The sequence below is a fragment of the Acanthochromis polyacanthus genome, chromosome 9 (genome assembly GCF_021347895.1).
Source record: "Acanthochromis polyacanthus isolate Apoly-LR-REF ecotype Palm Island chromosome 9, KAUST_Apoly_ChrSc, whole genome shotgun sequence".
NCBI lineage: Eukaryota > Metazoa > Chordata > Actinopteri > Pomacentridae > Acanthochromis > Acanthochromis polyacanthus.
Window position 1 is genome coordinate 6,205,345 of NC_067121.1, and position 12,855 is coordinate 6,218,199.

Sequence of the window (12,855 nt, forward strand, 5' to 3'; positions counted from 1 at the left end):
ATAAGTCCTGATAAATCCTCAGTGGTGGATTTGTAGTAGGATCACAATCAGCTGATGTAGTGTTCACTTGTTGTCATGGTTACAGTGACGCCATGCTGCCATCTCGCAATGACAAAGAAATCTTTAACCCTTTAAGCTTCAGTCAATTCCAGCCATTTTCAGTACAAAAAAATCGCTAATATTCTATTTGTAAATAAAAATATGACGAGAAATACAGGGAATATTGGACGCGCATCGCGAGGTGCATTTCCTTGAAAACGACCTATTCGTGGAGTATATACCGACTTCAAGACATGTTTTGGACAAAATGGTTTTACTGGCTTGTGTCGTCTGGATGTCCAAGGTTGGATTATGGCCGTTTTTGTGGAATATTTTCATCTGTGTGTAATAACGAACCCGGAAATGTGAGTCGCGCTGTGTACGTTGAAGCCGTGTATAGAGAACGGATGGATGGATATTCGTTGTTTGTCGGACAAATGTGTTTATATTACCCGCTGTGGTAATCACATCTGAAAGTGGTTTATACCGGCGGATTCATGAGAATCTAAGCTTTCCATCGGCGTATAGTATTTGTATAATCGAGTTTGCAGTTTCAGACATTTAGCAAATTGCTTATGCAGATCTCAAAGTGTACCACGTGCGGAACACTGAAGCGCAACGGGTTAACAAGTCCATGGATCCAGACTATAAGCTGCATCACTGCCAAAATCTAATCATTTGGTCCTTGTGTCATTTCTGACCTTCCCTGAAAATTTCATCCAAATCCGTTAATCTGTTGTTGAGTAATGTTTCACACAGACAGACAAACGGACGCCGATCATCACATCACTACACCGTTCCTTGGTGGACTAATAGTAGTAAATAACATCAACATATTACTAGTATGAATAATAACACTACTGCTACTGAACAACAAAAAAACCCCACAGCAATAATGATAAATAATAACAGTTTTTATGTTGTTCTGTACCATTCCTGCCATCATCATGTCGCTGTCGGCTTCCGCCTTCTTCTTGGCCAGTTGCTGCTCGGCGGCGCTCAGCTGCTCGATCATGTTGTCGACGTCATCTTCTAGTTTTTTTGTGTCGTTAAAAGCCTTCTCCGCGTCTTCTTTGGTCTTAGCGGATCCCTGCGAGGAGACGACGGCGTTTACAGTCGGACCGGTTAAAGGTTGTTATTGTTGTTGTTGTTGTGATTCTTTACCTTCTGCACGTTGCTGGCGATACGCTCCGCCTCCTCCGCTTTGTTCTTGGCCTCCCGGGCATCGGCGGCGGCGTTTCCGAGGGCCGCCTCCGCCTGCCTCGTCTTCTCGTTGGCGGCCATGATGGTGGCGTTGATGGCGGGAATCTTCTTCATGGCCTCCTCAGCCGCCGTCTTGTTGTCGTTGACTCGCCTGTCGAAGTCTGAATTTAAGGACGAAAAAATACAGAAAAGTTTGGAGACGAAATAAAGGAAATTTTACAGCTTTGATTAACAAACAGACGCACATGTGAAATGAAACCCACTGAAGCAACGCAGTCTGCAGATTTTAATAAATGTGAAGTCACAGATTATTTATTTGACCAATTTTATATTTCCTATTTATGATTTTTATCCCTTCAAATGTACTGTATTGAGCAAATCCATTAATTTGTCAATTAAATGTCCCCAAACAGAAAAAGTCTGGTCCATTTAAGGCAAAAAGTATTATACAGTACATGTTTTATGTGCTGTTATTGTTTAGATTTAAATGAATTTCCTTCTTAAAGAAATTCACTCCAAATTTATAGTTAATTAAGAGATAAATTATTGGATCATAAATATTCATAGAAACCAAATTTGAAACATTCGTAAATCAATTAATAACAATGGGCTCGTTTTTACCCACTAAACACTTCTTACTCACTAAACCAGGGGTGTCAAGATCCGTTCCTGGAGGGCCACTATCCTGCATGTTTTAGATGTTTCCTTCTTCCAACACACCTGATTCAAATGATCAGCTCATCATTAAGCTCAGCAGAAGCCTGATAACGAGCCTGATCATTTGAATCAGGTGTGTTGGAACTGAGTTTGACACCCCTGCACTAAACACTCGTTTTTACCCACTGAAGGCTCAATTTGCAGTTTGACACAGTAAAAGTGTCATCAATCGCAAAAAAGTAGATTTTCTTTTATTTTACAGAAGCTGAAAACCTTCTAATTTTTGTTAAACGACTGTTGGTCCCTTAGAAAAAGAAGTAAATTTAAGGCTAAAATTAGGGGGTTTATAGATTTCAATGATTTTTACCCTTTAAACATGTAGAAAACCTGTTACAGAAATTAACATGTACTTCAGTGTAACTAGGTTGTTTCCAACATACTGTAAATTGTTCAATAAATACGTTTATGTACAGTTTTACAGAGTTCAATACATTAAATGATGAATCTCTTTACGGTTCTCTGAAAGAACAAACATCAGTTATTATCTGTAGTATTTTCAGTCTATCTCATGGAGGTTTCAGGTCAGAACATCAAACCCTCCGTGTCCAGTAACCTGGCATTTCCCCACACAGGAACCTGAAGTGGATGAGGCGGTGTGTATAAACAGTCTTTACCTCTCAGGTCGTCCAGGATGCTCTGAGCTTCTTTGAACGTCGACTGGCCTTTCTTCGCCGCCTCCTCAGCCAGAGCTTTGGCAGCGTCGGCTCGAGCCAACAGCTGGTCTGCAGTCTGTCCAAGAAAACCCAGACGTCAGAGACCGAAGCTTCACATCAGCTTGTATCTCTAATGAATCCTCCGTCTCTGGTTTTGTGTTTCCGTACCTGCTGCTCACTCTTTCCCTTCTCCAGCAGCTGGCGGACTTCCAGCTCTTTGGGCTTCAGGTCGTCTCTCAGGCTGTTGTACTCCTTCTCCGTCTTATCGATCAGCTTGTCCAGATCCGACGCCTCCCTCTTGATCTTACCGGCTTCGTCCTGAAAAAGCAGAAGCAAAGACAGGAGTTGAAATTAAAGTTCTGCAGATGTTTTCGGTCCAAGTGTGGGGTTCTGGACTGGCCGTCACCTCGAGGGCCTTGGTGTCGAACACCGGCAGGCTGGTCAGGTTGGCGAACAGTTTCAGAGCTTTGTCTCCGGCGTCTTCGGCCTCGGCCTTCACCTTGTTGGCCTGTTTCTCCAGATTCTTGGCCAGGTCCTTCGCTTCGTTGTACCTGAACAGGAAGTGACAGAAAACATGGACAGAAGGTCAGAAAATCTGGAAATTCTGGATCCAACTGTCCAAAAGCTCTGATAAAACGCACACAGAGACACACAACAACTATAAAATGACCATAAAGAAACACAAAGACAACCTCAAAGAAACTAAAAAACAATCAACGAGATACAAACGCACTTCTTGTTGAGCTCTTCGATCTCCTGGCTCGTATTTCCTTCTCCGGCCAGAGTTTTCAGCAGCAGGTTGTACGCTTTGGTCGACGTGTCGTTGGCGTCTTTGGCGATTTTTTCAATCTGGTCGGCGTCCATCTTGTGTCTGCGGAGAAACAAAATGAAGTCCAGAACTCAACAATCTACGACTACCGCAGAGGTCCAACAACAGAACATCATTTAGGTTCAGATCAGGCTGTTTGTTCTAATCAGCTCCTCCAGGACATGAGCGCTGACTCCACCAAGGCCGAGTTCTGGCTCTCCAGGAAAAACACCAACCAAGTGGTGCTCAGTTGGGGCTTTGAGGATCCCAACACCTGCTGACACCTCTCACCCTGGGCAACTCTGGAAAAGGAGAGTCCAACCTCTCCAAGAGTTTGGGTAAACAACCTTAACTGTGTGTGGAGGTGAGTCCAACTAGCGCTCCACCTCCTGCACCAGCTCAGGCTCCTTTCCCCACAACCAGCCTACACCACCAGGTGGCAGCACAACTAGGTGCCACTCCTTTGAACTGCCCACTGTACAGAACACCAACCCCAACGTCCAACCCACTGGGTGACGGCTCCACGTTGCTTTATCTGGATGTGTCTGACCGAGCCCTGCATGACCCCAAAGTTCGGTCACCAGACCCTTCCCAGACGGGTTCTTAGAGGGACCCCGGTCTGGCTCTTCTTTTCTGTGCCTTCATTAAGGTCATACTAATTTATGTTCCTATCGTTCCCCTTGGCTGTTTAACACTCAAAAGTTCCTTGCTATGACAAAAATAAAATGATTTATATATAATTTGTAAGGTTAGAAGGTTATCAGGGCTGCTGTCATTTTGCAATAAATAAAAATATCTTCCAACAGCTGAGAGCATCATGAGGACGTTAAATACTTTAATTTGCTGCTTAACTTTTAATAAACACACTGGTTGCTGGTTTTGATGGTGTCTGATTCCTCTCTTTAACTTTATGCATTTACTGGTTTGTTCTAATTTTAACCGTGTTTCTCTGTCTCCAGACCAGAACCGGGTCTTACTTGTCGGCCAGGTTTCGGGCCTCCTCAGCCAGCAGCGTCATGTTGTTGGGTTCTGCGCCGCCGCCTGGAGGTTTGATGTCCACTTTGCCGACGGCGTCCTTGGCCTTGTCCAGCTCCTGCCGGGCTCGGTCGATCAGGCTCTCGGTGTCTCGGACTCGGCTTCGGGCCCGGTCGGCCTGCGTTCCCGTGTCGTCCACCGTGTTGCGGATGCTCTGCAGCCGGTTCCACTGTGTGGTCAGAGTGCTATTGATGCCGTTGAGTCGGTCCAGGAGGCCGCGGTCCACATCTGTTAGTCAGAAGGCAACAAGATTTCAGCGCAACTTCGCACCATGTCAGCAGAATCTGACAGCGATTAGACGGTATAAAACACGACTAAATCTGCTTTTCTAGAGACAAACTGAAGCTCTGGATGCTGACGTGGCCTCAGGTTTGGGTTCGTCGGTACCTTTGCTGTTCTGAGCCTCGTCCAGCAGCTCCATGATGGCTCGCTCCGCCTCCTTCAGCCGGTCCTCGAAGGCCTTATCGCTGACGGTCTCCTGGCCAGAGCCCAGGTTGTCGATCAGAGTCTGCAGGTCGTGAAGCTTCTGCCTCTGCTGGTTCACCTGCAGAAGGAAAACAACACAACACTTTAACTCACAAAGAAACGACGACAAAATAATCACAAAGAGACACAAAATAACAAAAAACACCTACAAAAGAACAACAGAAAGACACACAAAGCTACAACAAACAGACACAGAAGAACTAAAGAGACACAAAATGACTACAAAAAGACATAAATGACCACAAAGACACACAAAAAAACTACAAACCGATGCAAAACAATGACCAAAAAAACTCTAAAAGGAGACACAAAGGTACCACAAAGAGTCGCTACGCCACCACAAAACAAAGACAGAGACACAAAATGACATCAAAGTCCCACAAAGACAATCACAAAGACACATAAAACAACTGCTGATAGAAACAAAACCACCACAAAGACACACAAAGCAATTATAAAGACACAAAATGTAACCAATGACCCACAAAACCACCGCAAAGACCCACAAAACAATTATAAAGAGACACAAAATGTAACCAATGACCCACAAAACCACCACAAAGACACACAAAACAACCACAAAGACACACAAAACAACCATAAAGAGACACAAAATGTAACCAATGACCCACAAAACCACCACAAAGACACACAAAACAACCACAAAGACACACAAAACAACCACAAAGACACACAAAACAACCATAAAGAGACACAAAATGACCCACAAAACCACCACAAAGACACACAAAACAACCACAAAGACACACAAAACAACCACAAAGACACACAAAACAACCATAAAGAGACACAAAATGACCCCAATGACCCACAAAACCACCACAAAGACACACAAAGCAACAACAAAGAGGAACAAAACAACCACAGAGACTCAAAACAACCATAAAGAGACACAAAATGACTTCAACAACCCACAAAAACGATCACAAAGACACATAAAACAACTGCTGATACAAAAGGGGCACAAAGAGATGCAAAACTAAAACAAAGACCCACCAAACACTCACAAATAGAAACAAAACCACCACAAAGACCGACAAAGTAACTACAAAGAGACACAAAACAACCCTAAAGACAAACAAAACAACCATAAAGAGACACAAAATGACCCCAAAGACCCACAAACCAGCAGAAAGCAGCCTCCTCACCTTGTCCCGGACCAGACTGTAGCAGGACGGACACTGCTGGCAGCCCGGTGCTGAGCGGTTGTAGAAGTAATTCTCCTCACACATGTCGCAGCGAGCTCCCACGAATCCGGGCCGACACTCGCAGCGACCGTCCTCCTTACACTGACCCGACTGGGAGCCTTCAGGATCGCAGTCACAAGCTGCAGAGAAACAACGAGGAACTGAGGATTCATCCTGAAGAACATCTTCACTGGATCAAAACAGACGGAATCCAGCAGCGATGTCTCGGATACGGTTCACTTACTGGTTATTTTAGACCCAAAACTAAGTTCTGTAAAACATCTTGGCTGAATTCTGATCATTTTGTACCTTCACCCTCAATAAAACCATTTTAAAAGTTTAACATCTCCAGAATTAAAACTCCCACTGCCATTAACTTTGAGGAGGACATGGACAGAATGGTTTCCAGATGTTTGAAATGATCCAGGCAGAATGACAATTATTGGATGGTATAAAGGTGGGTGGGTTACGATTGTCCCACAAAGGCCCTGTAAGTGGATTTATATGGACGTATCCATGTTTCCTGCTAAAATACAGTCTTTGGTCGACATTTCACCAACCTTGGAGGCTCTAGCTTCAGTAGAATCTGATCAGTGTCAAATATGGCAAGACAACGTTCCATTTAAAAAAAAAAAAAAATTTCGACTTGGCAGTCGTCCAAAATAACTTAAAATTGTCTTAATTGTTTTGAAACTCGTCCAAAATGACTCACACTTTTCTAGAATGGTAATAATGAATAATTTCTTCCCTTAAAAAAGGAAAAAACAGGGGCAAATTCTTCAAATAAAGATGGTGATGTGGTCACAGAAAGCTCCTGTAAGTATATATATGGATGGATCCATATTTCCCACTAAAACACAGCCCTTGGTCGACATTTCACCAACTTTTAAGCCATCAGTAGAATGCGTTGTGTGGCAAGAATAACAAGACAAGGTTCCAGTTTTTGGCTTTTTGACCTGGAACTTGTCCAAAATGACAATCATGAATAATTTTCGCCCCATAAAAATGGAAAAACAGGTCAAAATCTTCAAGCGAGGTGATATTCAGGAACCAGAAAGCTCCTGTTAGTGTATATATCTATAGATAGGAAATTCTGATTTTCGCATATCCCCCCATCTGGGGGGTCAGAGCGCAGGGTCAGCCACGGTACAGCGCCCCTAGAGCAATTAGGGGTTAGGTGTCTTGCTCAGGGACACCTTGACATGAGCACGACGGGCCGGGGATCAAACCGCAACCCTCCTGTTGCGAGACGGCCACTCTACCCACTGAGGTATGCCGCCCCTAAACATAAGTATGCTTCCGCCCGGTTTCAAACTGGGGACCTTTCACATTTTAGCGGAACACGATAACCACTACACTACGGAAACCCTGATCCTGACTTCTATTAAAATATAGTGTTTGGTCGACATTTCACCAACTTTTAAGCTCTAATATCAGTAGAATTTGATGAAAACAAAGACAACATTTCAGCATTTTCAGCTGAACTACAATTTAGTGTTTTTACAGAAAGAAGACGAGTTTAGAAACAACCTAAACCTGTGAACAGTAAAAATATCAGCAGCATCTTTGTCCAGCATCAGAACAGCCGAGGTCTCTTGGAAAAATGTTGTTTTGTGCGTTTGTTCTCACGTTTGCATCCAGATGAGCTGAAGCCGAAGAAGTTGCCTTCGCAGCCTTCGCAGTGGAGTCCGGTGACGCCCGGCTGACACTCGCACTGACCGCTGGTGATGTCACACTGACCGTTGGTGGAGCCAATCGGATGACAGCCACACCTGAGGAAACGCCCATAAAAGGAAAAGATCAGGAAACAATCATACATCTGTTAAACCCTCGACAACGCTGCAGGTTTTATATGTTTGACTAGAAATAACTTTGATAGCATGTTCCAATGTCTACAAGGATGAATATTAACGATAAAATAATCATTTAAAGATTTCAGATTTAAAAGTTAACTGCTCACCTGCACATAACCAAAACTAAAACCCTCATCAATGATAATAAATATGCTCTCTAAATACAAAACTATATAAATACTGGACTCAAAGTTCTCTTTTATTTATTTTCCAGGAAACTTTCCTTTCATTAGAAATAGCCTCTATTGTGCTGTAAATAAGCAAATAAATACAATTATTTCAAGAGAAACTGGTTCCAATTATAAGGGCCATTGTTACTTTTTTTAAATTAATGAAAAATGTTATAAAATAGAAAAATGAAATTAAAAGCACTTATTCAGTACAGTTGGGTTTTGACTCCAAGCCTTTCTTGGAAATATCTTTATTTCCAACTAGCAGCAGATTATTTGAAACTAAACTATGAAGACACTTATTTTCTATTCCTTTTGCAGCAGGTTACTAAAAGTTAATCACAACGACAGTGAACAGCCTTCCTAAACGTCAAGTTTAAAACTCTCATTTTGTTAAAAGAAAGTAGTATTTTATATTCATTTTATTTTGAAAATTGGTCTCACAAGTTTTTGTCTGTGTTCATTGATTATAAGTTTTATTTGTTTTCTGTGTTGATATTTTGCTGGCGACTGAATTTAAGAGCAGCAGAAGGTTTGCTAACTACAGTTTAAAATACTTTCTCACCGCTCGCAGCCGTTGCCGCTCTGCAGGTTGAAGAATCCGGGCTGACAGACGCTGCAGTCGCGTTCGGCCACGTTGGGAAGACACTGACACTGACCGGTGACCTGAGAGCAGCCGGTCTGTCGACCCACTGTCCCCGACGGAGAGCAGGAACAAGCTGAGGAGGAAAACCACCGTTAGAAACCTCAACTCAGCTGCCACCTACATGACTTTAGCAAGGGAGTAAAGAAAAAATTGCCTGGGGAGGGAGGTCAGGACTGCATTGTAAGTACCTGATAAGTGGTCTGTTTGAAAGAGAAGTGACAGAAGTCATCTATATTAAATTTATGAGGCAGTCCTGAGATCCCCCCCCCCCAGGCAGTTTGACCACACTTTGATGTTTAGGAGTCTCTGGTTGTTAGATAAAGTCCTCATCAGGAAGTTAGACCTGAGGAAGTGTCATGGATCAGAGCTGAAACGTCTTTGACAAACAAAAACCTCAATTCAGCTGGGACCTTCATGACTTAGAGAGGGAGTGGTGGTAAAACTGCCAGGGGAGGGATTTCAGGACTGCATTGTAAGTACCTGATAGGTGGTTTGTTTCGAAAGAAAAGCCTCAGAAGCCATCTATGCTAAAGTAAAACAGTTACAATGCCACTTATAAGGAATTCCTGGGATTCCTCGGGGTTACATTTAGGGTTAGGTCTCACCTTGATAACCGTAACTATAACCCGGAGTCTCTGGTTGTTACAGAGCCTTGATTCTCGATAAACTCCTCATCAGGAGGTTTAGAACCAAGGAAACCTCGTGGATCAGCACTGAAACGTCTTTAATAAAAAAAACAAAAAAACAAGTCCTTCTACTGACGTACTATGGATTACCATGACCTGGAAGGTGTTACGTCCAAGAACCTTCTCCTGTTTGTGACCTCAAACTGTGTCAAAACTAATTCTTGTAGAAATCATACTCACAAGAAAAGAGACACTACTGTTCAAAAGTTTGGGGTCAACCAGACAATTTCATGTTTTCCATGAAAACTCCCACTTTTATTCACAAGCTAACATAACTGCACAAGGGTTTTCTAATCATCAATGAGCCTTTCAACACCATTAGCTAACACAATGTAGCATTAGAACACAGGAGTGATGGTTGCTGGAAATGTTCCTCTGTACCCCTATGGAGATATTCCATTAAAAATCAGCTGTTTACCACATTAACAATGTCTACACTGGATTTATCATTCATTTAATGTTATCTTCATTGAAAAAAAAATGCTTTTCTTTCACTAATAAGGACATTTCTAAGTGACCTCAAACTTTTGAAAGGTGGTATAAATATGGAAAAATGAAGCTTCTGATGCAGTTAAGCCTTAAATTTAGCGCTAGCATGAATCAGGTGTTGGTATCACACTATGAAGCCCAACATCGTCCATCCTGACTCTTCATTGGTTCCTTACATTTGCATTTGTCTGCAGGGTTGGCAGCAAGGGCGTTGCCGTAGAAACCCTCCTTGCAGCGGTCGCAGAAGAAGCCGTCGGTGTTGTAGATGCACTTGAGGCACTCTCCGGTCTCGCGGTTGCAGTTGCCGACGGCATTGGGGTCGATGTTGTCGCTGCACTTGCAGGCCCGGCAGGCCCGGATCGGTCCGCTCTGACCCAGCGGGTCGCCAAAGAAGCCGTCGTCACAGAGCTCGCAGCGTTTACCTGCAGACAGGTGAGGTCGCGTGGCGGTTACACATCGCTGTTGTCATAGAAACGTTCATTTATGACGCTCTGATGGTTGTTGGGTCAGTACCTGTGGTTCCGGCGGGGCAGTTGGTACAAACCACCTCCCTGGTCTTTGGGACGACGGCGCAGGTGGCTCCGGCCGGACAGGGACACGGCTCACAGTCAGCCGACGTCCCCCGGGTGGCGTCGCCGTAGAAACCGTCCTTACAGCGCTCACAGCTCAACCCGGCCGTGTTGTGTTGACAGTCGCACGCACCTGGACGGAAAAAAGTTTACATCTGAGACAAACATCCTGCAAACACCTACTAAAAAACCAGTCTGAGGACCAGTTAACAAACCAGTTAATCAATCAACAAACGAACCAGGGAACCAGTCAGAAAATTAATTAACCAGTCAAAGACAAACCCGTCAGATAACCAGATAATCAATTATTTAATAAACGAGTGAAACCAGCCCATGGACTCAGGAAACCAGTTGGTAAACAAGTAAAAACCAGTCAATAAAACCAGTCCAACCAGGCTTCTGTACCTTAAATAGTTAATCCCAGTCAGTAACCCAATGAATCTAGGGGTCAATGTTCCAGTTATAAAACCAGTCAGTAAGCAGGTATTAAACCATTTCTCCCAGTTAAACCAGTGTCCGGTTAATGGTTATTATGTCAGTCAGTAACCAGCTAATAAACAATTATAAAACCAGTCCTCCCAGCTCTCCCAGTCCTACCACTATCCGAGTTGCAGGCGTCGCTGTGTCCGTTGCAGTTGCACGGCTCACAGGAGCTGAAGGCTCCGAGCTCGGGTTGGGCACGGCGGTATCCCAGAGTGCACTGCTCACAGTGTTGCCCCTGGTAACCCTGAGGACAGGTGCACTGCTCCACCCAGCGGGCCGGCACACCTGGACCCTGCCTGGCCATCACCAAGGAGACGTCGTCGAGGTAACCAGCACCTGGAGGGACCAGCAGGTTACAGGAGTGCTTGTGCTGTTGATGTTGTTGATGTGACTGTGTTTGTTTTGTTGCGTTTGTGTTGTTGTTATTTTTGTGTTGTTGTTTTGTGTGTTTGTTGTGTTTGTGTTGTAATTTTTGTGTTTGTTGCGTTATTGTTGTTGTTGTTGTGTGTTTGTTGCGTTATTGATGTGTGTGTGTTTGTTGCGTTATTGTTGTTGGTGTGTTTGTGTTGTTATTTTTGTATTTGTGTTGCTGTTATTTTTGTGTTTGTGTTATTTTTGTGTTTGTGTTGTGTGTGTGTTTGTTGTGTTATTGTTGTTGTGTGCGTTTGTTGCGTTATTGTTGGTGTTTGTGTTGTTATTTTTGTGTTTGTGCTGTGTGTGTTTGTTGTGTTATTGTTGTTGTTGTGTGTGTGTTGGGTTATCGTTGTGTGTTTGTTGCATTGTTGTGTGAGTTTGTTGCGTTATCGTTGTTGGTGTTCGTGTTTGTTGCATTATTGTTGTTGTGTGTGTTTGTTGCGTTGTTGTTGTCGGGGTGTGTGTGTTGCGTAATTGTTGTGTGTGTTGCGTTATAATTGTTGTTGTTGTGTGTGTTTGTTGCGTTATTGTTGTGTGTGTGTGTTTGTTGCATTACTATTGTTGCTGTGTGTGCGTTTGTTGCGTTATTATTGTTGTTGTGTGTGTTTGTTACATTATTATTATTGTTGTATGTGTGTGTTTGTTGCGTTATTATTGTTGTGTGTGTGTGTTTGTTGCGTTGTTGTTGTCGGGGTGTGTATGTTGCGTAATTGTGTGTGTTGCGTTATAATTGTTGTTGTGTGTGTTTGTTGCATTACTATTGTTGTTGTGTGTGTTTGTTGCGTTATTGTTGTTGTGTGTGTGTTTGTTGCGTTATTGTTGTTGTGTGTGTGTTTGTTGCGTTATTGTTATTGTGTGTGTGTGTTTGTTGCGTTATTGTTGTGTGTGTGTTTGTTGCATTATTACTGTTATTGTGTGTGTTTGTTGCGTTATCATTATTGTTGTGTGTGTGTGTTTGTTGCGTTATTGTTGTGTGTGTGTGTTTGTTGCGTTATTGTTGTTGTGTGTGTGTTTGTTGCGTTATTGTTGTGTGTGTGTGTGTGTTTGTTGCATTATTATTGTGTGTGTGTGTGTGTTTGTGTTATTGTTGTGTGTGTGTGTTTGTTGCGTTATCATTATTGTTGTGTGTGTGTGTTTGTTGCGTTATTGTTGTGTGTGTGTGTTTGTTGCGTTATTATTGTGTGTGTGTATTTGTTGCGTTATTGTTGTGTGTGTGTGTTTGTTGCGTTATTGTTGTTGTGTGTGTGTTTGTTGCGTTATTGTTGTGTGTGTGTGTTTGTTGCGTTATTATTGTGTGTGTGTGTTTGTTGCGTTATTGTTGTGTGTGTGTGTTTGTTGCGTTATTGTTGTTATTGTGTGTGTTTGTTGCGTTATTATTGTTGTGTGTGTGTGTTTG

General features: G+C 43.1%; 1 protein-coding gene across 1 annotated transcript in view; it reads right to left on the reverse strand.

Moving 5' to 3' along the window:
* Positions 1 to 12,855, reverse strand: part of lamc1 (laminin, gamma 1) — a 91,564-nt gene that overhangs the window by 4,938 nt on the left and 73,771 nt on the right. The window contains exons 12-25 of the mRNA XM_051952975.1: positions 11,160 to 11,381; positions 10,507 to 10,695; positions 10,170 to 10,415; positions 8,738 to 8,891; positions 7,779 to 7,921; positions 6,111 to 6,289; positions 4,843 to 4,999; positions 4,398 to 4,683; positions 3,346 to 3,483; positions 3,019 to 3,163; positions 2,781 to 2,930; positions 2,574 to 2,688; positions 1,204 to 1,403; positions 971 to 1,129 (exon numbers count right to left, since the gene is read on the reverse strand). Of these exons, the coding sequence (XP_051808935.1) occupies positions 971 to 1,129; positions 1,204 to 1,403; positions 2,574 to 2,688; positions 2,781 to 2,930; positions 3,019 to 3,163; positions 3,346 to 3,483; positions 4,398 to 4,683; positions 4,843 to 4,999; positions 6,111 to 6,289; positions 7,779 to 7,921; positions 8,738 to 8,891; positions 10,170 to 10,415; positions 10,507 to 10,695; positions 11,160 to 11,381 (2,483 nt within the window). The remainder of the gene's footprint in view (positions 1 to 970; positions 1,130 to 1,203; positions 1,404 to 2,573; positions 2,689 to 2,780; positions 2,931 to 3,018; positions 3,164 to 3,345; positions 3,484 to 4,397; positions 4,684 to 4,842; positions 5,000 to 6,110; positions 6,290 to 7,778; positions 7,922 to 8,737; positions 8,892 to 10,169; positions 10,416 to 10,506; positions 10,696 to 11,159; positions 11,382 to 12,855) is intronic.